Here is a 27980-nt window from a genome sequence, read left to right as displayed (position 1 = left end):
TCCCTCAATTCTTGCATGTCGTGTTCAAAACTCTCCCGCAGCTGGTCAGATTTACTGTTTAGCATTCTTACTTCAAAGTCCAATTCTTTGACACTTCTCTCTGTGGGGACTTCGTCCAAATTCAATATTCCTCCTGCAATATTAAAAGTTGGGGCTTGTATCGCGGTTTGAGAGAAAAGTTCTGGTTCTGTCATGTAAGGAGGAGGTTTCTGAGGCAGGTCTGGATAGAGCTTTGGAGTATGGATTACTGGAACTTCTTCTATTTTTCCCGTTGTATGTTGCCTGCTTCTCTAGCGGATTTTCTCTTTGAACGACGTACATGTTTGCCGTCTCATTAACAGTATACTTTAAATGGAGCATCAGAACTGTAACTTGTGTTTTTCTTATCTCTGCTTTGTTCATAGCAATATTTGCAGATCCATACCAAGAGGGTTGTCCGGCTTTGATCCATGCTTGTTGCTCTCGCAGATATTCTCCATTCTCATGGTCTATTACAGCTTTTCTATGGGCTTTCGTTGGTCCAGGCTGATCATCTGCTGGAAACAGTCCTCTCGTTTGCCACTGTTCCCACAGTTTCTCAGCTTGGTTCCATGTCTTCTGTCTAAGTTTTGGAACTGTTGTAGCATCTGATCTGATTTTTACCCTTTCCTTGATATCTGCAGTTGTGCCTGGCTCTGCGTCTAACCTCAATTTAGTTTCTTTTGGTGACATGTTCTCTAACTATTCGAATGAATATTAATAAGTTATCAAAGATTGAAACAGTAATCCTCCGACTAGCACCTTCGTTCCTGATAAATAATATCCTATGTCATCCGAACTTAACTTTAAATCTGGGTAGGGTTTTTTTTTAATTTTTTTTTTAGAATATATATATATTTTTTTTGATTTTAGATGTTTTTTTTTTTTTTTTTTTAAATATTAATAAATTAAATTAAAAGATAAGAAATTATGCAAAAAATTTAAAATCTGAAATGTTAAAATAAAAATTGTACAGTGTATCGTTTTGACTTTGAGATATGAAAATCGAAGTCTTGTGAAAATCTAAATCTACTGTGTACAGTGCATACTGAAATGTATGGAACTAGATAAATGTCATAATTTGTGTTCGATTTAATCAATTGGTGTTTGAATATTCTACAGTCTAGTTTGAAAGTCTATGATGTAAAGTTTCTCATATCTTAATTAGAAACCACTCTGTAATTATGTCCTGGCGAATGTGTTCATTAATAACACTCAAAATTAAACTTCAAAATCTTATAGTATCTTTGTAATAATTCTGTATTACCAGCAGAGTGCGCTGTTGTAATTTCCAGGTCAATCCACTAGGGATAGCTGTTGCAAAACTGACCTCTTTTTAACAAGAAGAAGCTTATTTCCTTAAAAATGGGAAGAACATTTGAATATGGTTAAACAACACAGCACATAACCGCCAAAACACACTTGCAAACAAGAATATCTCAAATAAACCGCCAATACACACTTGCCAACAAGAATGTCTCAAATAAACCGCCAATACACACTTGCCAACAAGAATATCTCAAATCCAGACTCCTACAAATACCAAACTTCCCACGGTAAGATAACCTGTCTATTTTATAGTTCCAACTCTGCCAAGAAATATGATTTGTCCTTCTCAATATGGAGTGCCTAGCCTCATGTGAGTGGGACTGTGTGTCAAAACAAACAGAGTACTTTCAATTAGCATTTCACGAAATGGCGACTGCCGTGTGGCTTCAGCATGAGGACAAGACAAGATGGCAACTGATTTTCCAACCTTTGACCTGAAGAACAAAGGGATTTGAAAACACCTCGTGGCTCTCACTGGGGAGTTTAAATAATGGCGGGGTGTAATCTTGTCAAGAAAATTGAACACAAAACAACACTGCAGTTTAAAATAACATTTCTATCTAGTTTACTATGAAAAAATGGGCTTTATCTTATTGATATCATCACTTAAAGTTAGGAACCCTTACGCATAAGCTATAAACCTATCTACGTATTATTTGACTTTATAGTCCACTATTGGTCAACTGCTGCCATTTCGACACGCTAGGTGGGAGTATTATGGTAACTTATCAGCGACCATTAAATGACCGTCGTCAATTTAACGTAATGCTGTTGTAACTCCACATCTCGTATTCCACCCGCAATATCTTGGTTGAAACTAGAACAGTTATGACCACTGATAAAGCTTACACCTTAATCAAGCCTTTCCTCAAAAGGACTTTTTTAAAACAGTTCTCAACTGTTTTCGACTAGCACTGTCTTCAGTTACTCAACCCTAAGTTGATTCGCTATGCCTTGTTGGTTTTCAATTACTTGATCCTTAATCAATTCGCTATGTCCCACAGATCTTAACAATAATCGTTAAATGGACTTATATATCCTTACGTCATAGGCTAATTTAACTACTGACGTAACAAGGGACACCTACATGAAAACACAACAAGACACCTACCCAAAGTACAATGGCCTCACACATTTATATTTTAAAATACTACACACACACAAATTAATAGCATGCAGGGTTAAATTAGGGAACAAAGGAAGTGTGAACTCACCCTGCTTGCGAAAATGCAACGCCACGTGTTATGGAATTCTTATTGTTATAAATTTGGTTGTTTTAACATTAAATGCACAGCTATTTTCAGGATCCGCTGGCCTCCGTCCAACACAAACCTATTTTGTACTGCATAAACTATGAAGAATTTGATTTAACAGGTTTCCTCTTACCAAGTATTCGAGCTCGTTGTGTCGAACGGGTGCCACGTCTCCGGAAACAGCTGGTTGTGTAGTCTCTTCTGTCCAACGAGAATCACGTCAGGGTCACCAATTGTTAACTGTGATGGTTATTCTCGCGTCCAGGAAAGAGAAGTTTAAAAAGGAGACTAAATGGAGTCTCTGAGATGTTTTCAAATTGGTACTTTAATTAATAAAAAGGCGTGGTACAGTCACAAACAGGATATTGTCCGACAGAAAAGCAGCTGTCTCTGGCCCTCGCTAGCAGAGAAAAGAGGCCGAACCGCTCAGGTGCTGCTCTTATATAGCTTCTGTAGGCTCCTCCCTGCGGGCCGGCCCTCCACATCTTAATGTCCGTTGTTACGTTTAAACAGAGGATTCAGGCATTGTACATTCAATATATACTTAAACACGACTCTTCTCCTCATATTGTCTTTCATCACTTTTCCTTTAACACATTCTAAACGTTGTAGTTAATATTCTAAAAAATACAGAAAATACTTCACGGCTGGTTTGGTTTCTGGTCATTCCGGATGTTGTCACATCTTACCCACGTCTGTAAACAATAACTTTATTCAATATTCAGCAATAATAATACTTCTATAGTTGCAGTGTTAAAATCAGTAGGTTTCGGTGTGCATCACTCCATGTCATTTCGCTACTAAATTAACCTTTATAAGAAATGGTAAACTAGCCACATGCTAACCGGAGATGAAGGATTTTCAGAATAAAAGCTTATCTGGTTGTGCACAATAATTTTCTGGTTTTTCAGTATAAAACAGCATTTAAACTGAAGGTACATTTAAGGTACATTATGCCATCAAAACATTGATTTTAATTTCTAACAGTCCCTCCTTACACACCTAAAAGGTGTGTATAATACTGAAATCAATGAGTTCTTCATCTGAACTCTGCATAGTACATCATTCATATCAAAAACATACAATCAAAATGGAATAGTGCGAATATCCTCAACTTTACAAAAATACAAAAATACTTTGACTGTGTTCAAACATAAAAGTTTTCCCTTGTGCATAACTTCTAGTGTTAACATTCAATATGGCTCTTCAAAATAGCAGCAATGGCTTGGTATCAGAACATTTATTCCTCCCTCCTTTCACAGAAACCGTTCTTATAATACACTCAGTGTTAAGGCACTTGTTTTTACAAAGTGAAAATAAACTATTCATTTTAGAATTGTAATGATTCGAAAATACATGAAATCTACCATATAGAACAGTGAAAAATAATAAAAATGAAATAAACTATCTTGTACCAGTGTAATGTAATAATAAAACAAAAAATACACTATCTTGGAATAGTATAGAGTAATTAAAAATAAAAATACACTATCTTGGAATAGTATAGAGTAATTAAAAATAAAAATACACTATCTTGGAATAGTATAGAGTTCAGTGAAATGGATTCACTCCATTTTAGCATTTTATTTTGCTCACTTCTTCAGATGATTTCATCATTTAAAGAGTCACATCGGCTGGACATTCATTGAACAATCTCATCTCTGAACATCCACATCATTTAACATCATTCAAACTAACTCGTCATTTTCATCTACATCTGTATACGGGGGTGGATCGTCCTGTTCTGCTAGCATTGGAAACTGTCCCCCCATGTGATATTGACCCCTAGCATATTCCTGGTTGAGGGCCCCATTAATCAGTCGGTTTGCAAAAGCGCGGATGCAGGTCGAGAAACAACAACAGCACAGTGCCAATATCACGATCACACCTGACACATACATCAGTCCACTCACTAGGAAATCCTTGTACTTCCCCAGCCAACCATCTAAGAAACCCCCCAGGGGGTTCATCTCTATCCCGCTGTTGTCTGCTAACTCCATGCTTAGAGTAGTGAGTCCCTTCAGAGCCTTGTTTACTGATCCATCAGGTGAGGTGTTGTTTGGGATGAAAGTACAACATAATGTTCCAAACATTTTGCATACACCCCCTTTTTCTGCCAGCAACATATCTAGGGCCACTCTGTTCTGCAAAGACATCTGGCTGGTCTTGTCCAGTTGCTCGCTTAGTCCCTTCATTGCGTCCTTGGAGTGATTTATGAACCTCTGCTGATTGTAGTAGATATAGTTAATCCAGTCCACATTCTTATTTATTGTAGGCCAAAGGAAAATGGATTCCAATCCTGCTAAGATCTGGTTTCTAGCTTTAAACTCGTCTGGAACTCCCCTGGGCACCCCTATGCTGTCTATGTACACAGTGGAATCAAAACTCCCTGAAAAGACTGACCTTTTGGCTCTAGTTGCTTTGGGTTGGACTGCCATGTTTATCAGTTGCTCGGCCGTCATCGGTACTGCATAAAAAGGCATCACTAGCTGTACCAGTGCACAGGTCCCTGTCCAATCCTGTGGTAAAACTGAATACAGGGTTTTAGTGCCACAATACCACCACACATCTGTTCTGGGATACTGTCTAATGGGCATAGTTATACCTGGGAGAAAATCCTGGTTACTTAAAATCGTTGTAGAATTGCACCACTTAAGAGTTCCTACTTCTGTACCTTTTAGGTAGTCCCTTGTGATGCAGTCATACAGTCCCTCGTAAGACGTGAAGTCAGGTGGAATGTCATTTATTTTTACCACTGGATACTTTTGTGCAATGTCGACACAATCTGCTGGGGATTTTTGTCCATAGAGTTTGTACATACAGCGTTGTCCTCTTGGGTTGTTGTGGGCGTTAAATGGAAATGGCACTGTTCCCAAACTTGGTCGGGCAGCCGCACAGGCCAGACAGTCCGCCATCTTGCTCTGCTTAACAGAATAAACAACCCAGTCTAACCAAGAATTTGTGTCCTCGTATCCTGTTTCCACTGCTATGACTTTCTGTATAGAGGTCGTACTCAGATAGGTGACCAGTGGATTGTTCACAGATTTAGCAGGGGGGATTTCTGGTTCTGGTTTAAAGGGTGATTCAGTATATTTTGGGGCGAGATCAGGGATTACATCTGCTGGTGGGTCAATTATCTTCACTAAAATTGATCCCATTGGGTCTTTTCCAGGAACTTCTATCCCCATCAGTAAATGGAATGCAGTGACGTCTCCCTGTTTCTTGAAATGGGGAGTGAGTGCGCTTTTAAAAGCAATTATTATTGGATTGTGTTTGCTCATATCTCCACTATGGCGACCTTTGGAAAAAGATAGCTAAGACCTAAACGCCAAACCAGGGGGATTGTTATTACCTTCTGCCCTTGCACTCCAGTATACCTTCTCTGAACCGGGACACCATGAATTATCATCTGGCCGTCCCCAAGCATGAATGCACCCATAAACGTCATGGCCTGTTTTATCTCGCAGCTCTCCACATACAACCACATCACACACATCAAGACTGACCGTAACCGCTTCACCTCTGGGGATGAGTATTTCCAACCCCTCCTTCAGTCTCTCAGCTGATCTTTTGGCTCTGGGGATAAATGGAAATGTCCTAAACACAGCTGAAGTTTTGTTAGTGATATTGGCATTTTCTACGAGGGCTCGAATGGATTCGGGTTCTTCACGATGCTGTACCCCCCACCCAACCAGGAAAATGCCAATTGAGATGAACACCGCTAACAATGTTACTACGATTCTTATTCCCAGGGGGCCCCTTAAATGTTCTGACTTCTTCAATGGCGTTTCATCAATTTTACCCATGGTTATATCAGTTTGAGAGTTTTAAAATGAATGAATACTAAAAATAAACTATATAAGAAATAATAAAACAAAAATATTGGACAGATAGAATAAAAATAATAAAACAAAAATATTGGTGATAGAATAAAAATAATAAAACAAAAATATTGGTGATAGAATAAAAATAATAAAACAAAAATATTGGACTGATAGAATAAATGGGTTTCAGATGTAAAACAAGAATGGGTATTCCGTTTTAGTATCCAATCTCTAAAACCTAAAGACAATTCGTCTTTTGAGCTGTTTCTATCTTAATATCTCTTGTTTTGATTTTTTATTCATCGTTTTGTTCCAGCTCTGCCAAATCAGTCCTAACTTCCAAGAGCTTTCTGGAAGGTGCCTGTGCAGGGCGACAATGTGTCAGGTGGTGCCAATTTGCTCCTTTTTTACCTTTTATCCGGAGAGCGTGTGAAGTTCTTTCAACAACTTCCCACGGCCCCGTCCACCTGGGTTCAGCCCACTTTCTTTTGTGAACTTTCAACCTCACCCAATCACCCGGCCGTACAGGAGTCTCTTCTGGTGTCTCGTCTGGTGTCTCTGCAGTTCTCTGAACCTGTGTAGACAAGACTTGGATAATATTACTCAGAGCCCTGACATATTCATCCACTTCTATTTGTCTGATGTCTAAAACTGGGCCAGTCCCTCCTTCTCTAGGAGGCCCAGGCATTGGCCGACCAGTTAACAACTCATGGGGTGAAAGATGTGTTTTAGCACCCTCAGAAGATCTCATTGACATGAGTGCCAGAGGCAAAGCATCTACCCATTTCATGTTTGTGCCAAAAATGACTTTTGCTATTTTCCCTTTTAATGTTCGATTTGCTCTTTCTACTATGCCCTGAGATTGTGGGTGGTATACTGACCCAAACTTATGAATTATACCAAAATATAACTCAACTTCCTCCAAGTGTTTGCTTGTAAAATGTGAACCATTGTCTGATCTTATTATCCTTGGCACTCCATAACGGGGTACGAGTTCTGTTTTGAGCCATTTAATGACTGTCTTTGCATCTTCTTTTTTACAAGGAATGGCTTCAATCCATCTCGTATAACGATCAATCATTACTAACATATATCTAAACCCTCTGACTACATTGTCTGCTCCCATGTCTGTATAATCAATACAAATGTCTTTGAATGGGGCTTCTGGGACTGGATATCTTCCCATTGGGCACTTGTATGGCTTTTTTACATTGAATGCATTGCACGTGTCACAGTCGTTTACGAAATTCTCAACCATGTCCTTCATGTAAGGATGCCACCACTGTTGTTCAATGTCTTTTGTTGTTCTTGCTTTGCCTACATGAGTGGGACCATGTGATTGTTCTATTAGCAAGTGGCATAATTTTGCAGGTGCGACTAAACGTCCGTCGTGGGCTCTCCACAGGCCATCTACTTCCTTTGCTCCTTTCTGACTCCATTGATTCTGTTCATACACTCCAGCATATTTCTGCATATCTTTGATGTGTTCGGTGGTTAACTCCTCTTGAGTATTGGCCTTTGTACATATTTGCTTGCTGTACCCTCCTGCTTTCTTTGCTGCCTTGTCTGCTGCATCGTTTCCTCTGGATATTGCATTGTTCAATGTTTGATGTCCTTTGCATTTCATTACTGCCACTTGTGCTGGCAACAGCAAAGATGTTAGCAGGAGTTTTAGCGCTTCAGCATGTTTTACTGGTGTCTTAGCAGATGTTAGGAACCCTCTTCTGATCCACTGTGGTCCGTCTATATGCACTGCTCCATAGGCATACGCTGAATCTGTGTAGATGTTGACTCGCTGTCCCTTTGCATGCTCCAAGGCTTTGGTGAGTGCCACTACTTCTGCCAGTTGGGCCGAAGCAGGTTGGGAGATGATTTCTGCTTCCAATGTCTGTATATTTTCTCCCTCCTGCTGGACTACGGCATAGGAGGCCACATTCCCGTTGTCTCCCTTGTAACAGCAGCCGTCACTGTAGAGAGTGAGGTCTGGTTGGTCCAAAGGATCTGTTTCCAAATCTGATCTTATCTTGAGATCCTTTTGGGAGACGAACTGACAGTCATGGGGTGTGTGCTCTTCAGTGCTCAGTCCTGTAGACATGTTTGTTAAATCAGCTTGGTATGTTATATGTGGTTTCAACAGACTGGTCTGAATCTTGATTTTCCTGATTGGGGAAAATGTGAATGCTTGTGAATTTATAAATGCTACTACTCCATGGGCTGTGTTGACTTTCAATGGGTGGCACATTACCACATGTGCAGTTTTCTCAATGACTTTTGCTAGTGCAGCTAGATGTCTTGCACATCCTGTCTGGCCTAGTTCTATATTGTCTAACTTTGAGCTATGGTACATCAGTACCTGTCTCACTCCCCCTTTTTTCTGAAACAGGACCCCGTTGACTATTCCACCTGATTCAGAAACATCAAGGCAAAAATCATCGTCATAATCAGGAGTGGAAAGGTGTGCCGCTTGACTCAGGGCTTGCTTCGTCTTCGTGAAAGCTTCTTCGGCCAACGTTGTCCACTCAAGAGTAGCTTTGAGATTTCTGTTTCCTGCTTCTGCAATTATGTGTCTCAGTGGTTGTGTCAAATCCACATAGTCAGGTATGTACGTCCTGCTGTAACCTGTCAGGCCCAGGAACGCAAGCATTTGTTGCACTGTTTTGGGTTTTGGTTGGGAGAGGATGGAAGACCGTTGTGCTGGTGTCAGAGTTAGACTGTTCGAGGAAATCATCCTTCCCAGGAATGTAACTGTTCTCCTTGCGATCTGTGTTTTTTTCTTTCTTCACTTTGTAGCCCACATTGGCCAGTAGGAGTAGCAATTTTTGTGTCACGGCCAGACATGTTGCTGCATCTGGCCCGGCTAGAAGTAAATCATCAACATACTGTATCAGAGTCACTCCCTCCGGTAGTTGCAATGCACTGAGGTCTTGTTTCAGAGCACGGTTAAATAATCCTGGACTATCTTTGTAACCCTGTGGCATCCGATTGTAAGTGTATCGCTGCCTTTGGTAGGTAAAAGCAAATATATCCTGAACCTTTGGATCTAATGGTAAGCAAAAGAATGCATTAGCTAGATCTATCACTGTGAAATATTTGTGACCTGGATTAAGATTTTGTAATGCTACATGTGGATCGGGAACAGGAATATTTGCAGTTTTAGTGACATTGTTGACTTCTCTTAGATCATGGACCATTCTCCATCCCTTGTTTCCAGCTTTTGGTACTGGTAAGATGGGAGTATTCCAATTTGAGCCGGTGTGTCTGATTACTCCAGCTTGCAACAATCCTTGAATGGTGTTTCCTATCCCATCTATTTGTTCTTGCTTCAATTTGTATTGCGGGCGCCAACATGGTTTGTAATTTTCCACCAGCTCCACTGAGACCTCATGATTCACTAATCCTACATCATAGTCTCCAGTGGTCCAAAGATGTGTAGGCACCTGCATCAGCATTTCCTCTGTGTCCGGATGGTTTGTGTGTTCTCGTCCATGATCTCTGTCCAATTCTTGCTTCTCCAATAGCCCTTGTTCCTGGCTATTGTTTCCAATCCTCCACATCGTCTGGTCTGTTGATCGCCACAGAAAAGGTGATTCTGTTGCCAACCATTCTGTGTTCAATGCAGTCTTTATCATTGGACCCAATGATCTGGACTCAGCTCCTATGGTCATGGCGAGTGTGACATGAGGAACAGCTTCTTCAGATAAATTGTACCATTGTTTTTGTTCTGTTGTGAGTTTTACCGCCGCTGCTACACCCTGCGGTCCGACGTAGATGTCTGCTACAGTCAAATCTTCTGTCTTCCCCTCTTTATCTTCCATCCAAGCGTCTTGATATTCTTCATCTGGTCGTCTTAGATAATTGTACGTACAATGTAGAGGATCTTGGGGGGGCCCATAGGGTCCCAATGTGTTTATCCATGGCTTCCAGTCCATGTAAGTTCTTTGGACTTGTGGAGTATCGATTTCAGTGGTGCTCAGGCGGCTCCAGTACACCGTGGTCGTGTCATTTTCTTCGTCGTTTTCTGGATTTGCTGCCATCATCATGATTCTCTGCTGTCCGTCGTACGTCTGGTAGAGTGGTATCTGGCCTGGAAATTGGATAATCAGCCCATCTGGTGTGCATAGAATTCTCGCTCCTGTTTTTACGAGCAGGTCTCTTCCCATCAGATTTATGGGACAGTTTGGTGCATAGAGGAAAGGATGTTGCAGGAGTTGCTTCCCAATTTTCGTGACCAATGGTAATGTATATTTCTGTACATCAATTTTTCCCGAGTATCCAACTGTTTTGAGGGTGTGATTTGAGAGAGGTGGTGGTTTTCCTTTCAATCTTGTCAAACAGGAAGCTGTGGCTCCTGTGTCCACCATCATTTCCACCTTCTCTCCCTCAATCTCACAGGTGACCATTGGTTCATCTTGGGCTGGAATTGCGTCACCTGTGATTGGATCCTCTGGGCCTCCTCATACATATGGATCACTCCAAGCTGTCAGAGGCATTTGGTTCATGTTTGGCACCCCTCCTCCTCCTGGTTGTCCCTGGAATCCTCTGCCTCCACCGGGTCCTCCCCTTTGTTGATACTGTGTAGGCATGTACGTGGGTGTTTGTGGCTGTAGTTGCACAGGGGTATACACAGGTGGTTGCTGTACCTGGGGATAATACTGTTGCGTCTGAGGCTGTTGAAATAGTATAGGATTGTATTGTAAGGCTTGTGGTGGGTTTTGTGTTTGTTGATTTGGACAATCTTTGGCCCAATGGCCCAGCTGACTGCATATGTAGCATCCCTCAAACCGGAAACCTTTTCCTCTGCCTTTTCCTCGGAAACCTCCTCTACCTCTTTGTTGGTTCTGGATCTGATTTTCTGGCACTATCTGAGTTGGAACTGTTTGAGGCGTCTGCCCTCCTTTCTCTGCTAGTATGACCATTTCTGTTACAGCTGGCATCTGCCTTGTCAATTTCTTGTTCATAGTGGCTTCAGTATCTCTCTCAGCTACCTGCATCTTCAAAAGTCTTTTTGCCAGTTTCTTTGTTTCTTCATCGTCTTCCACCTTTATTTCCTGGTATTTGATGTCGTGGTGGATGAGATTTAGTCTCCATTCTTCTGGGAGTTTAGCTTCCAATCCCACCACATCTCCCAGGCGTGCCTGCACTGATTTGGGAAGGGCTTTGATGACTGCGTTCTTCCACAGCATTATGACAGCCGGTGAGGTGTCATGTCGTTCTCCAGTGCAGTCCTCCCACACTCCTTCACATCTCTTGAGGAAAGCATGCATGTCTTCCCCAGGTTCTTTTCTCAGGCTGTTGAGGGCATGTAAACTGCGTGTTGTTGGGTAAATGTGACGAATGGCAGCCCAATAGCTCGTCCTGATTTTGTTGAAGGAAATATCATCTGGAGAGTTGGTGCATTTGGCCTTGGAATCCACTGCTCTTGCCTCTAGTCTTCCTTCTATCCGTCCAAGCAGTGCCCTCGTATCTCCCAAGCACAGGTGGTCTTGGACTGTGTATTTCTCCAGATCATTCACCCACCTCTGACCTCCTTGGGTGAGTGGAGGTAGTTTTGCCACTAATGTTTCCATGTCCCTGTGAGTCCATGGTTGGTATTCAAGTCCTCTTCCAACCGCTATCAATGGCATGGAGGTGTGTGCACCAGTCTTGGTTCTTCGAGCTGTCTTGGTTCTTCTGGTTTTGGGGCATGTCCCAGGGGAATGTTGCTCGTTTTCATCGCTACTAGTATTCTCAGGAGGAGATGCAAAATTTCGTTGCTGATTTGATTGTTCATGGTATGGGAAGTGTCGACTGGTTTCAGACTGTGTGCCATCGTCTTCTTCATCTCCCTGTCCTTTGGAATTGTCAGGAGAGTAGTTTGTTCGGCGTGTTGTTTGTGATTGTCCCCAATTATTTGTCGTTTGTTGTTTTCTTTCTTCCCTTTCTTTGTCCCGTCTGTGTTTGTTTTGTCTTGCTGCCAACATCTCCTGGTATCCTTCCACTTTTTGTCGTCTTTGCACCTGACGTTCCTGAATCATCTTCTGCCCTTCTTTCTGTCATCATATCATTATACGCCTCCTCCTTTCGTTTTTCTTCTGTAGCTTGTTTGTGTTCCTGTTGCTCTCTGAACATTTCCTGTGCCTCCTTTTCTGCTGTTGTTGGTAGTAGAGAGAAAATCGCCGTGTCTGAACCTGTGGTTGGTAATGCCTCAGCAACGGGAGGTTTCTTGTTGGGCTGGAATGACATGGGTGTTCGTAGCATGTTTCGCTGAACATGGTGATCTCTAGTCATGTCCCTCAATTCTTGCATGTCGTGTTCAAAACTCTCCCGCAGCTGGTCAGATTTACTGTTTAGCATTCTTACTTCAAAGTCCAATTCTTTGACACTTCTCTCTGTGGGGACTTCGTCCAAATTCAATATTCCTCCTGCAATATTAAAAGTTGGGGCTTGTATCGCGGTTTGAGAGAAAAGTTCTGGTTCTGTCATGTAAGGAGGAGGTTTCTGAGGCAGGTCTGGATAGAGCTTTGGAGTATGGATTACTGGAACTTCTTCTATTTTTCCCGTTGTATGTTCCTTCTCTAGCGGATTTTCTCTTTGAACGACGTACATGTTTGCCGTCTCATTAACAGTATACTTTAAATGGAGCATCAGAACTGTAACTTGTGTTTTTCTTATCTCTGCTTTGTTCATAGCAATATTTGCAGATCCATACCAAGAGGGTTGTCCGGCTTTGATCCATGCTTGTTGCTCTCGCAGATATTCTCCATTCTCATGGTCTATTACAGCTTTTCTATGGGCTTTCGTTGGTCCAGGCTGATCATCTGCTGGAAACAGTCCTCTCGTTTGCCACTGTTCCCACAGTTTCTCAGCTTGGTTCCATGTCTTCTGTCTAAGTTTTGGAACTGTTGTAGCATCTGATCTGATTTTTACCCTTTCCTTGATATCTGCAGTTGTGCCTGGCTCTGCGTCTAACCTCAATTTAGTTTCTTTTGGTGACATGTTCTCTAACTATTCGAATGAATATTAATAAGTTATCAAAGATTGAAACAGTAATCCTCCGACTAGCACCTTCGTTCCTGATAAATAATATCCTATGTCATCCGAACTTAACTTTAAATCTGGGTAGGGTTTTTTTTTAATTTTTTTTTTAGAATATATATTTTTTTTTTTTGATTTTAGATGTTTTTTTTTTTTTTTTTTAAATATTAATAAATTAAATTAAAAGATAAGAAATTATGCAAAAAATTTAAAATCTGAAATGTTAAAATAAAAATTGTACAGTGTATCGTTTTGACTTTGAGATATGAAAATCGAAGTCTTGTGAAAATCTAAATCTACTGTGTACAGTGCATACTGAAATGTATGGAACTAGATAAATGTCATAATTTGTGTTCGATTTAATCAATTGGTGTTTGAATATTCTACAGTCTAGTTTGAAAGTCTATGATGTAAAGTTTCTCATATCTTAATTAGAAACCACTCTGTAATTATGTCCTGGCGAATGTGTTCATTAATAACACTCAAAATTAAACTTCAAAATCTTATAGTATCTTTGTAATAATTCTGTATTACCAGCAGAGTGCGCTGTTGTAATTTCCAGGTCAATCCACTAGGGATAGCTGTTGCAAAACTGACCTCTTTTTAACAAGAAGAAGCTTATTTCCTTAAAAATGGGAAGAACATTTGAATATGGTTAAACAACACAGCACATAACCGCCAAAACACACTTGCAAACAAGAATATCTCAAATAAACCGCCAATACACACTTGCCAACAAGAATGTCTCAAATAAACCGCCAATACACACTTGCCAACAAGAATATCTCAAATCCAGACTCCTACAAATACCAAACTTCCCACGGTAAGATAACCTGTCTATTTTATAGTTCCAACTCTGCCAAGAAATATGATTTGTCCTTCTCAATATGGAGTGCCTAGCCTCATGTGAGTGGGACTGTGTGTCAAAACAAACAGAGTACTTTCAATTAGCATTTCACGAAATGGCGACTGCCGTGTGGCTTCAGCATGAGGACAAGACAAGATGGCAACTGATTTTCCAACCTTTGACCTGAAGAACAAAGGGATTTGAAAACACCTCGTGGCTCTCACTGGGGAGTTTAAATAATGGCGGGGTGTAATCTTGTCAAGAAAATTGAACACAAAACAACACTGCAGTTTAAAATAACATTTCTATCTAGTTTACTATGAAAAAATGGGCTTTATCTTATTGATATCATCACTTAAAGTTAGGAACCCTTACGCATAAGCTATAAACCTATCTACGTATTATTTGACTTTATAGTCCACTATTGGTCAACTGCTGCCATTTCGACACGCTAGGTGGGAGTATTATGGTAACTTATCAGCGACCATTAAATGACCGTCGTCAATTTAACGTAATGCTGTTGTAACTCCACATCTCGTATTCCACCCGCAATATCTTGGTTGAAACTAGAACAGTTATGACCACTGATAAAGCTTACACCTTAATCAAGCCTTTCCTCAAAAGGACTTTTTTAAAACAGTTCTCAACTGTTTTCGACTAGCACTGTCTTCAGTTACTCAACCCTAAGTTGATTCGCTATGCCTTGTTGGTTTTCAATTACTTGATCCTTAATCAATTCGCTATGTCCCACAGATCTTAACAATAATCGTTAAATGGACTTATATATCCTTACGTCATAGGCTAATTTAACTACTGACGTAACAAGGGACACCTACATGAAAACACAACAAGACACCTACCCAAAGTACAATGGCCTCACACATTTATATTTTAAAATACTACACACACACAAATTAATAGCATGCAGGGTTAAATTAGGGAACAAAGGAAGTGTGAACTCACCCTGCTTGCGAAAATGCAACGCCACGTGTTATGGAATTCTTATTGTTATAAATTTGGTTGTTTTAACATTAAATGCACAGCTATTTTCAGGATCCGCTGGCCTCCGTCCAACACAAACCTATTTTGTACTGCATAAACTATGAAGAATTTGATTTAACAGGTTTCCTCTTACCAAGTATTCGAGCTCGTTGTGTCGAACGGGTGCCACGTCTCCGGAAAACAGCTGGTTGTGTAGTCTCTTCTGTCCAACGAGAATCACGTCAGGGTCACCAATTGTTAACTGTGATGGTTATTCTCGCGTCCAGGAAAGAGAAGTTTAAAAAGGAGACTAAATGGAGTCTCTGAGATGTTTTCAAATTGGTACTTTAATTAATAAAAAGGCGTGGTACAGTCACAAACAGGATATTGTCCGACAGAAAAGCAGCTGTCTCTGGCCCTCGCTAGCAGAGAAAAGAGGCCGAACCGCTCAGGTGCTGCTCTTATATAGCTTCTGTAGGCTCCTCCCTGCGGGCCGGCCCTCCACATCTTAATGTCCGTTGTTACGTTTAAACAGAGGATTCAGGCATTGTACATTCAATATATACTTAAACACGACTCTTCTCCTCATATTGTCTTTCATCACTTTTCCTTTAACACATTCTAAACGTTGTAGTTAATATTCTAAAAAATACAGAAAATACTTCACGGCTGGTTTGGTTTCTGGTCATTCCGGATGTTGTCACATCTTACCCACGTCTGTAAACAATAACTTTATTCAATATTCAGCAATAATAATACTTCTATAGTTGCAGTGTTAAAATCAGTAGGTTTCGGTGTGCATCACTCCATGTCATTTCGCTACTAAATTAACCTTTATAAGAAATGGTAAACTAGCCACATGCTAACCGGAGATGAAGGATTTTCAGAATAAAAGCTTATCTGGTTGTGCACAATAATTTTCTGGTTTTTCAGTATAAAACAGCATTTAAACTGAAGGTACATTTAAGGTACATTATGCCATCAAAACATTGATTTTAATTTCTAACAATACATTTTGGAATACTTATTGGAATTATTGGTGGAAAAGTTTCCTCACAAAATGTAATATTCATTACCGGCAGAGCTGTGTGCACACTGCACAGCGCTGCAGCATGTCTGTGAGCGAGAGAGAGATGCAGCGTGTCTGTGAGGCCCCGCCCCCGCACGCAGATGAGAGAGAGATCTCTTTTAAAATATATTGAAAGTTAGAAACGGAGATGGTTAGATAAAATGTGCAAGATAACGTTTATGTAGCATTTCTTTATTGTCGAAATGATGACATTTATAACGGAATCAAAGTGAATGGCCTGCTGCTGCTGAATGCATGGGGCAAGTGACTGGAAACAGTTTTAAAAGTTATTACATCGTTTCAGATCATAATAATAAATAATAATGATAATTCATTCTATTTAGGGGCGCCTTTCAAAGCACCCAAGGACACCTTACAATTCATAACATATTCTAAGGAAAGGTTTTAAGACAGTACAAAGAATGCAGTCCGGGTGATGTGTTTGATGTGGGGTGCAGATGAGAGAGCTGTCCAGAATGACACCAAGATGTCGTGTTTGAGTTCTTGATAAGCCATTAAAACAGTAACATACGTGTCTCCTGTTCACCAAAACATACCCATCTGTTATGGAAAAAGAAAGTATTCCAAAAGTAATCTGATACTTTTTTAAGACACGTAACTGTATTCTGATGACTTTCAGAGCATGTATTCAGTAACTGATTACATTTACAAAGTAACCTCCCAACCCTGACTAGAGAGAGGAGAGACATGGAGATAGTGAATGAAGAGTAAAGACGGCCTTCCTGGTTGAACTCGCGCTGAGCTTCATTTAGTCTCAGATCACTTCCACATGTTCTCCATCAGCTTCGTAGCACCTTGGACATAACACAAGAAGAACATCCTGTTTTTGTTTTTGAAAGACAAACCTTTATTAATGATCCAAACATTTCCTTTGATCACACATCCCATCAGTAAAGTGTGTTCAATGATTTCATGATCAGTTTCTCTTTCTCCACCATGATGTGTTTCATCTCAGCTGTTTCAAACAGAACCAGACATGATTTACTTATTGATTAATATCATGATGAGTTATGTTCTAAAAAACATCAGAGTACCCACTTTCTATTTGGACAACAACAACAACAACAACAACAACAACAACAACAACAACTAGTCTGTAAAACAATAACTGTAATATTATACCATGTATTTCCCGAGCAAAGACTCTCAGCTATTTACAGCAGAATAATAAATGATGTACTTTTTGATTATGATCATGACAGCAAGTAATATCATTTTAAATAAACATGTGATGATGAAATAAGTGTGATAACCATCTGAACTCATGTGTTTGTTAATTTGGGCAACAATAACATTTAATCTGTCAGAATAATACATGTGATTATAAATGTCTCTGTTGTTTTAGAACCAGAATAAAATGTGGAGAATAAAAGAAGCTGTGCTGCTTTCTCTCTGAAGACTCGTGCACTACAAGAGAAACAACAACAAGAATCAAAAGAAATATCCAACACATATTTAGAGCAAAGTTTACACATCAGTTCAGGTGAACAAGGATCCTCCTGAGCAGTGACAGCCTCCATGGCAGACACAGGAAGGAGCCGGAAGAAAGTCCAACATCTACAGAACAACTCGTGAGAAGATGTTGAAGCCCCGCCCATCATGTTTGATTGACAGCTGATCTCTGCAGTGAAGACATGGACAATCAGCTCTGAAGGACACGGTGAGTTTAAGAAGTAGAAGAGTTCCTCCAAGGACTTCAGGCTATTTGAGTTTACAAAACTCAGCAGTGGCTCCATAATCATAAAGCCAAACTCCAGCATGTAGCGGCTGAGTGAACGTGGTCTGGACTCTGTGGAGGAGAGTCATGGTTTCAGAGACGCTGTAGAAGGACAGAACACCTGCTCTGTGATCCAGGTACACTCCTACTCTGGAGGACAGAGGACCTGAGACGGGATTGCGGATACTGTTGTGATCAAATGAATATCTGTTTTGGTCACACTCTAAGGACCAAGATTTGTCATTGAATCCAAATATACTTTCATCCCCTGCTCTGCTGATATTCTTGTATGAGACTGCTACATCAACTCCTCTCCCTCTCCACTCCACCTCCCAGTAACAACGTCCTGTCAGACTCTCTCTACTCAGGACCTGAGGACAATAAGTGAATCTGTCTGGGTGACGAGAATAAGACTGTTTTTGTTTCATGTATGTTGCTTTTCTGCTCCCCTCACATAATAACAGCTGTGTTTCTGCTGTGTTTGGATCCAGAGTGATCTCCTGTGAATATGTTAAGAACCCAGCTCTGGTGGTGGGCTCTGCTGCTGACAGTAAAACCTCCACTTCAGTCGGTGAGACGTTTGTCCATTCCTCTCTCAGGACGTCCTGTAGTTTGTCTCTGACTGCTGACAGGGCCGCCGTCACGTCCTCAAAGTAGCTCAGAGGACGGATGTTGATGCTGGAGGAGTGTGTAGCTTCACTGAGGGCTGGCAGTGAGGGGTAGCTGAGCAGAAACTGGTTGTGATCCTCTGTGTGAGACAGCAGCTTCAGCTCAGCGTCTCTCCTCTTCAGCTCAGCCATCTCCTGCTCCAGCTTCTCCTGGAGCTCTCTGACTCGACTCACTTCTCTCTTCTGCTGGGATCTGAGCTGCTGCTTCACATCAGAGCTTCTCTTCTCCATGAGACGGATCAGCTCAGTGAACGTCTTCTCACTGTCCTCCACTGCTTTATCAGCAGAGCCGTTGACGGCCTCCACCTCCTGCTGAAGCAGCTTCACTTCCTTCTCTCCGTCCTGGATCCTCTGCTGGATGTTTAGTCGACTCCCCTCCAGCTCTCTCTGCCTCTCAGTCCTCTCTGCTGCAGCTGACACCGTGTCGTGGCCTTTGTGTTCGTCCACAGAGCAGAGATAACAGATACTCTGCTGATCAGTGCGGCAGAACAGCTTCTTCACCTCGTCGTGACGAGAGCAGATGTTCTCCTGGAGCTTCTTGGAGGGCTCCACCAGCTTGTGCTTTTTAAAGACAGGTGATTCATAATGAGGCTGGAGGTGTTGGTCACAGTAAGAGGCCAGACACACGAGGCAGGACTTACAGGCTCTCAGCTTCCTCCCAGTGCAGACATCACAGGCCACATCTCCAGCTCCAGCATAGCAGAGATCAGCAGGAGCAGCTGGAGGTCCAGTCTTCTTCAGCTCCTCCACTAAAGCTGCTAACATGGTGCTTTTCAGCAGGACAGGCCTCGGTGTGAAGCTCTGCCTGCACTGAGGGCAGCTGTGGATTAGCTCTCCATCCCAGTGCTGTGTAATACACTTCATGCAGTAGCTGTGTCCACAGGGAATAGTCACCGGATCCTTCAGTAGATCCAGACAGATGGAACAAGAGAAGGTTTCCCGGTCCAGCTGAACTCCTTTCTGCGCCATTTCACCTCTCAGTAGCAGCGAGTGTGTGAGTTTCACTTCCTGAGAGCTGAAACTAGTGTGACTGGTTATCTGAACAGCATGTGTGTGTGCAGTGAATGTGGCTTATCAGCTCTTGTGCTTTGCCCACATGTTGGTTCCTCCCCTCCTCCTCAGTGTGGATCTGAAGGGGAGGAACCAGGAAGTACAGAGTGGAGCTGGCTGTGTCTGAGAGCAGGAAGAAGAGGGAGCGCTATGATAGGCTTGTGAGAATAGAGCGAAGTGATTGGCTAAGCTGGGGAGTGACGCCCCCGATCACTTATTGAGAGGCGAGAGAGAGTAACATGGAAATAGTAAAGGAATGAGTAAAGACGGTCTTCCTGGTTGAACTCGCGCTGAGCTTCATTAGTTTTAAAACTGATGGCATCTTATGGACTGATGTTCTCTTAACCTGACATTTCAATTAAAGTCGCTTTATGTGAAGCATTGTATTTATTTTTTAGTGAGATGTTATAATTAGTTATTAGTTTAGATCAGATTAGATGTACTTGTGTAACATGTGTGGGATTCTTTTTGTTGTCACTCCTGTGACAACAAAAAGAATAACAGATAATACATATAACAAAAATAATATAATAAAATAAATATAACAAAAATAATAACAGATAATAGCACAATAACAGACATTACTCATGAGTTAGGAATATACTACAATTAAATACAATAGATTTAAAATTAATTAATTAAAAAAGGTAAACAGTAAACACAATTAAAACAAAAAATATATATCTTATTATTAATAGTATAAATTAATACGAATACATTTTATTTTATTTGTATTATAAAATAGTCTAAAAGGTTAAAGGTCCCATGTCATGCTTTTCCGGTTATCACCCGTCCCCTTGTTGTTATGAAGGTTTTTCTGCATGTAAACGGTCTGCAGTCACAAACCCTCAAAGTACACCCTGTAGCGAGTAGAACTCTAACACAGAGAAGACCTGTCTGTGCTGCCCCAGAACGCCTCGTTGGACTTTTTTTTTTCTTCCCGAGTAAAGTTACGTAAACGGGCATAGTGACGTAACGGCTCCTCACTCACACACACTCTGTCAGCCTTGTCTTTTCTCAACCGCAGCTCCGCGGATATCTCAGCCTGAGACAGCAAAACTCAGCCTGAGCACACACACACACACACTCACAGGTCTCGCAGACCCCACGCAGCAACCAGGAAACTACACCGGTAATCCTCACACTGTCCGCTCCTCACAGCAGCGAGCCCCGCAACGTCCCGCCAACACGACACCCAGACCCCACGCAGCATTCTCATCTGTTTGTCATTACTGGTGTCATTTCCTGGTTGCTAACAAACACCATTGTAACACATAATCACTGATGTTCAGCTGTAACGGTGGTTGACCAATCAGAGCACAGTGGGCTCATAGGGGGGGGGGGGGTCAGGAGCTCCAACAAGGCGTTTAGGACAGAGTGAATACACATACTATACAGAGGCTGTATGAGAAACCAATGAGAGTTTGGAACATTGAACAATGTAAATCTATTCTAGTAGACCTCAACGATGGAATCATGATCAGTAGAAATGGCCATGGGACCTTTTTAAAAGAAAGTATATAAAAAAAACACACAAGCAGGGCATACAAAAAACATCCAGTAAAATATGTGTGTGTGTATTAATAGAATACACAATATAAAAAATACAGAATTAATCATTATAATAGACCAATTATACTAATCATGCAACATTATATAGACAAGTGTGTAAAGTTTATTTTTAATTGTTCTAAAATTATGCAAAATTGTAAATATAACCTGCAACTTACTTGAGATTAAAATGTAAATGATCTCTAATGGCTTTGTAATTATGAAACGGTCTGAGTTCGAGGCTTCGCATTCAGAAACACTGGAGTTAGTCAGATGTCCTCCAGCACTGTATGTGAGATATTGGAAGTTCATCAGAGGCTGGTTTATTTTAAAATCATCTTATATTTTATAAAAGGCTAAATATCTGATCTGAGTAACCCATGCTTCGGTTGTTGCTAAGCGACCATAGAAGCCCTGTTGGAGCAGAACATAGTGTAACCTTTAGTTGTCAGCACGTTGCTTCAAAGGGACATCAGGAAACAGCTGGAGGCTCAAACATGTGGGCTAAATGTCGTTTTTGGAATACTACGAAGTACATGAAGTCTTGAAATAGAAATATTGAAATAGAAGACCATGTGTTCAACAAAAGAAATGAGTATCAAATAGTTTGCTGAAATACTTATTTAGATTGACGTGAAACAGGTCCAGAAAACGGGTTCATAGAATAAATAGCTATAAATATTCATACCTGTCATATTTATATATCTATATCATACATATACATTTTATTTTGTTATTTATTCTACTATTTCAACAATTAGACGGTTTCTACATCAGGAAAAACAAACCAAATGAGTGGAAGTCGGAGGGCAGAAAGCAAAGTGTATACAGATTTTATATATATAGATTTGGTTACAAAGAACTCAATGGTGCTCTAGGAGATTCAGGTGATAAGGGGGGGGGGGTTACCTTGGTTGGTGATTGGCTAATGGTTACACAAGACAAAACATCGAAGATCGTAGAAGAGACATGAAGAAGAGGGGACACATGTTGATGTAGAAGACATGTTATAGAACAGACATGAAGAAGAGGGGACACATGTTGATGTAGAAGAGACAGGAGAAGAGGGGACACATGTTGATGTAGAAGAGACCATGAAGAAGAGGGGGACACATGTTGATGTAGAAGAGACATGAAGAAGAGGGGACACATGTTGATGTAGAAGAGACATGAAGAAGAGGGGACACATGTTGATGTAGAAGAGACATGAAGAAGAGGGGGACACATGTTGATGTAGAAGAGACATGAAGAAGAGGGGACACATGTTGATGTAGAAGAGACATGAAGAAGAGGGGACACATGTTTGATGTAGAAGAGACATGAAGAAGAGGGGACACATGTTGATGTAGAAGAGACATGAAGAAGAGGGGACACATGTTGATGAAGAAGAGACATGAAGAAGAGGGGACCCATGTTGATGTAGAAGAGACATGAAGAAGAGGGGACACATGTTGATGTAGAAGAGACATGAAGAAGAGGGGGACACATGTTGATGTAGAAGAGACATGAAGAAGAGGGGACACATGTTGATGTAGAAGACACATGAAGAAGAGGGGACACATGTTGATGTAGAAGAGACATGAAGAAGAGGGGACACATGTTGATGTAGAAGAGACATGAAGAAGAGGGGACACATGTTGATGTAGAAGAGACATGAAGAAGAGGGGACACATGTTGATGTAGAAGAGACATGAAGAAGAGGGGGACACATGTTGATGTAGAAGAGACATGAAGAAGAGGGGACACATGTTGATGTAGAAGAGACATGAAGAAGAGGGGGACACATGTTGATGTAGAAGAGACATGAAGAAGAGGGGACACATGTTGATGTAGAAGAGACATGAAGAAGAGGGGACACATGTTGATGTAGAAGAGACATGAAGAAGAGGGGACACATGTTGATGTAGAAGAGACATGAAGAAGAGGGGACACATGTTGATGTAGAAGACGACATGAAGAAGAGGGGACACATGTTGATGTAGAAGAGACATGAAGAAGAGGGGACACATGTTGATGTAGAAGAGACATGAAGAAGAGGGGACACATGTTGATGTAGAAGAGACATGAAGAAGAGGGGACACATGTTGATGTAGAAGAGACATGAAGAAGAGGGGACACATGTTGATGTAGAAGAGACATGAAGAAGAGGGGACACATGTGATGTAGAAGAGACATGGAGAAGAGGGGACACATGTTGATGTAGAAGAGACATGAAGAAGAGGGGACACATGTTGATGTAGAAGAGACATGAAGAAGAGGGGACACATGTTGATGTAGAAGAGACATGAAGAAGAGGGGACACATGTTGATGTAGAAGAGACATGAAGAAGAGGGGACACATGTTGATGAAGAAGAGACATGAAGAAGAGGGGACACATGCTGATGTAGAAGAGACATGAAGAAGAGGATTTTGCATAATAGCGCCGCCGCTTTTTGTATATAGGGGAAACACTGGTATCAGTAGTGTCTCTACTTTAAAGAGTCCTCTCCTGCTGATGTTCAGGTGTATATCAGTATGTAGTGTCTCTACTTTTAAGAGTCCTCTCCTGCTGATGTTCAGGTGTATATCAGTATTTAGTGTCTCTACTTTAAAGAGTCCTCTCCTGCTGATGTTCAGGTGTATATCAGTATGTAGGGTCTCTACTTTAAAGAGTCCTCTCCTGCTGATGTTCAGGTGTATATCAGTATGTAGTGTCTCTACTTTAAAGAGTCCTCTCCTGCTGATGTTCAGGTGTATATCAGTATTTAGTGTCTCTACTTTAAAGAGTCCTCTCCTGCTGATGTTCAGGTGTATATCAGTATGTAGTGTCTCTACTTTAAAGAGTCCTCTCCTGCTGATGTTCAGGTGGTGTATCAGTATGTAGTGTCTCTACTTTAAAGAGTCCTCTCCTGCTGATGTTCAGGTGTATATCAGTATTTAGTGTCTCTACTTTAAAGAGTCCTCTCCTGCTGATGTTCAGGTGTATATCAGTATGTAGGGTCTCTACTTTAAAGAGTCCTCTCCTGCTGATGTTCAGGTGTATATCAGTATGTAGTGTCTCTACTTTAAAGAGTCCTCTCCTGCTGATGTTCAGGTGTATATCAGTATGTAGTGTCTCTACTTTAAAGAGTCCTCTCCTGCTGATGTTCAGGTGTATATCAGTATGTAGTGTCTCTACTTTAAAGAGTCCTCTCCTATGATGTTTGTATACATAGTGTGTGCAGCATGTTAATATGAAACAGAAAGTTCATTGTCTAAACTGAAAACTTGAAGCTCTCACCTTCCCGAGAAAACAGAATCTACTTGATGTCAAAGACACCGTGTCCATCTAGTGTGTCCTAAATTAATTGTGTGTCTGTGTGTCCGTGTGTGTGTGTGTGTATGTCTGTGTGTCCGTGTGTGTGTGTCCGTGTCCTCTTCAGGCCGGTGGATGAGGAGCGTCTGCGCCCCGTCACCCAGCTGGACCTCCTCTTCGGTCTGGACAAGATGAAGGAGTCCAAGCAGGCCACGGCAGCCATGTTGCCTCTGGAGGTACCGCTGGACTGAACTCTGAAACACAGGGAACACTTGCCCCTCTTTTATCTGCAGAATATCAGAGGCGCTCACTTTCAGCACAACCCTGCTACCTTCGGAAAAACACGTAATTTAGTCTCAAATTGCGATATACAGTAGGAGGGAGTGATCATGTGTTACTGCTGTTACTCACTCCTCTCCTGCACCACTATAAGGCTTCAGATGCTGTCCTTAAAAATGCATTTCACCCGATCATTAGCAGAAGGGATTAAGTGACTCTGGACCGTTTGATTTCTAAATCAATTGTCTACCAACTTATGTTGTGGGTGTTTGATAACAAAGCATTGAATCCCTTTTGAATCGGAGTCCTTTGGAAGATATCATGTATTTGGCCCGGGTCTCATTACACTATATTCTCTACAGAGGTTGTTGTGTGGTAGGACATTAGTCCGTAATGCATCTCAGCCACATGACGTCCCAAATAACAAATAGCTTTTTCATTTTCAGGAAACTCCAATCTAACTTTAATAACTTTCCTGTTGTTTTCTGAACTGGCTCCGATAGCTCTCTCCTGCTGGTTGAACTGATTCTGTTTTGTTTTTTGAAAGCTGACAGGAACTCTGTAATTCTTCAGTCTTTGCTCTCCGTGATCATTTCCATTGTGTTATTGTTTGTTTGATGGCTTCTTGACTTGTTAGATGTAATGGAGGATGCACTTAGCCGGTGTGAGGATTTAACAGAAAGCAGTAGCAATGCAATTCTTTGCAGGTCTTATAACATACAACGGTTACATGTATGTTGTCATGCTTTCAAATCACCGTATGTTTCAATAGAAAAAGGGAACAAAGTCGGCTACAGGTGACATACAAAATCTGTGTGCCACCTAGTCACAATATAAGCTTGAGTCAGGTCTGAAAGGTACTGTAGACAAAAGCAAATAACTAAACAAACATTCAATTAGTGTCAAATAGAGTTTAAACTTCAATCTGTAGTTGGAAGAACTTCTAAACCGAGCTACAATAAAGACACGGATATAAGCTGTTACAGCAATATAAATCGTTACTCTGCTATCAATGGCTATACTATGATACAAACCTGATTATTACAGCTGTTAGAAGATGAGTTATAGGAATTGTGCTGTGAATGTGAAAGAGTTAAGGATACTTTAAATGCTACTAAAGTTAACCAATGTCAAGGTCATACGCTCTTACAGTGCTGATTTGTAACAGAAAATAGTCTGCACTTATTGTTTTCCACCCAAAAGGACAACAGCTGTTACCTCTTAATGTTCAATCTGTGCTGGGGCACAAAGAGTGTTTTTCAAGTGTCATATTTATTGTCACTTTGAATGTTTTTAATAATGGACTTCCTGTCAATCATCACTGCAACGCACAGTCGTTTTAATCCGTCAGTTTCTTTGAGTCTCGCTTGAAAGGAAGTGGCTTTAAAATTGAAAAGCGTTCAATCATGTCCACGATGTTGTGACATGCTTCTCTCACTCCTCTCTGTATAGAAAGCCTCATTGTTCTCCACATGGTCACAGCATGTGTTCTTAGATCTGTGTGTGAGTCTCTTACAGACCTTTCTCTCACTCATCCTGTAAAGATCATCCATGCACGACCACCAGGTGGCGCTGCAGCTTCACTGCCAGGAGTAACAGCCTGAAACACTTCATTTGGAACTGTATTGTACAAGATTTAATTACAAACCTTTAAGGCTCAATCCATGGTGTTGTGTGATGTACATTAACATTCAAATAAAAGCTTACATCAATCAAATAACACTTGAAACACGAAATGATGCTTTAACAAAGAGTAAGAGTCTATTTGAGCAACACATAGACAAGAATGACGAGTAAAATAAGGGAGTTTTCCTCCGTAATGTTGCAACTAGTTTGAGTCCATGCTTCCACTTGCTGTCATTTGTAAATACAGTATTGACTCAACAATATCAAATGATATGTAAACAAAAGTTCTCCTTCAGAAGGTGTGTGTGTGTGTGTGTGTGTGTGTGTGTGTGTGTGTGTGTGTGTGTGTTGTGTCCTATTATTACTATACTTGTGGGGACCTAAATCTTTTTACATAGTCACGTGTGGGGACTCGCCTCCCTTATGGGGACATAATGGCGGTCCCTATGAGGGGAATCATTCATTTTAGGGTGAAGACTTGGTTAGGTTTAGGGTTAGGCATGTGTTGGTTATGGTTAGGATAAGTCTCCAGGAAATGCATGTAAGTCAATGTAATGTCCCCTGAAGATGTGTGTGTGTGTGTGTGTGTGTGTGTGTGGTGTGTGTGTGTGTGTGTGTGTGTGTGTGTGTGTGTGTGTTCCTCCATAATGTAGTGTTGCAAATAGTTAGAGTCCATGCTTCTATTTGTTGTTATTTGTAAATACAGTATTGACTCAACAATATCAAATTCTATGTAAAAAAAAAGTTGTCCTTCAGAAGAACTCCAGCTTTAATCTAATCTCATTCAGAGGGTGTAGCTGGAAGAAAATAGGCCCTACAGAGTCTCGATATCTCCCTCACAGAATCCACATTTATTATCCCAATGACATTGTTTATTATGATGTTAAAGCTTTATCTGTGGAGCACTTTTCATACACAGAAAGCAGCTCAAAGTGCTTCGACAATATGACAACAAGACAACACTTACAGACGATAAGACATTCAATTCAGGTCACAGCGTTAGCACTCATGCAGCATTTGTACATCAGACATATGAGTACATAGAATACAACAATGTAGAATAGGTAAGGTAATAAATACAAAAATATATAAAAAATGATCCCACTCAGTAAACGTAAGAAAGACCAAAAGAATAAATACATTTAAAAAAAACAATAGACCAACTAAAGGGGGATATTGTCTCTCCAGCTGTCGTTTGAATATGTAATAATTATTAGATAACAATATTATTTACTTTTGAAATATTAGACAGACACATCAAAAGATAGAAAGTCAGAGGTGATAAGAGGCCACCATTAAGAGCTCTGTATATATCAGTGGAGATTCTTTCAAATCGATTATAAAAAATATTTTGGATGGATAACAGCCGGAGAAATGGAACGCTCACACGAAGTTTCATAGCGTTAGGGGGACATAATGAAATCAAAACTGTGTTTGTTGTTCATTCAGTGGTATTTT

General features: G+C 40.9%; 3 protein-coding genes and 1 long non-coding RNA gene across 5 annotated transcripts in view; 1 reads left to right on the top strand and 3 right to left on the bottom strand.

Moving 5' to 3' along the window:
• The window catches only part of atad1a (ATPase family AAA domain containing 1a), a 77537-nt gene extending 50613 nt beyond the window's left edge, over positions 1-26924 (top strand). The window contains exon 10 of one of the 2 annotated variants that reach the window (XM_034228402.1): positions 24745-26924. In XM_034228402.1, coding sequence (XP_034084293.1) covers positions 24745-24868 — 124 coding nt within the window. In that variant the 3' untranslated portion in view covers positions 24869-26924. The remainder of the gene's footprint in view (positions 1-24744) is intronic. The other variant, XM_034228403.1, reaches the window with a different exon arrangement.
• Positions 3985-6491, bottom strand: LOC117554135. Its single transcript, XM_034228400.1, has 2 exons — positions 4134-6491; positions 3985-4092 (listed from the first exon to the last, which is right to left on the bottom strand). Exon 1 carries the CDS (start codon positions 5879-5881, stop codon positions 4289-4291), a length of 1593 nt encoding a protein of 530 aa, XP_034084291.1. The 5' UTR covers positions 5882-6491; the 3' UTR covers positions 3985-4092; positions 4134-4288.
• LOC117554138 lies at positions 6640-15533 on the bottom strand. Its single transcript, XR_004570226.1, has 2 exons — positions 15249-15533; positions 6640-6998 (listed from the first exon to the last, which is right to left on the bottom strand). It is a non-coding gene; the product is annotated as an uncharacterized LOC117554138 (long non-coding RNA).
• Positions 17180-19808, bottom strand: LOC117554133 (tripartite motif-containing protein 16-like). The gene has a single exon (XM_034228398.1). The coding sequence runs from the start codon at positions 19708-19710 to the stop codon at positions 18058-18060; it is 1653 nt and encodes a 550-aa protein (XP_034084289.1). The 5' UTR covers positions 19711-19808; the 3' UTR covers positions 17180-18057.
• Positions 26925-27980: the final 1056 nt, after the last annotated feature.

This window comes from Gymnodraco acuticeps, unplaced genomic scaffold (genome assembly GCF_902827175.1).
Source record: "Gymnodraco acuticeps unplaced genomic scaffold, fGymAcu1.1, whole genome shotgun sequence".
NCBI classification, from domain to species: domain Eukaryota; kingdom Metazoa; phylum Chordata; class Actinopteri; order Perciformes; family Bathydraconidae; genus Gymnodraco; species Gymnodraco acuticeps.
This window is presented reverse-complemented; position numbering and strand designations above follow the sequence as displayed.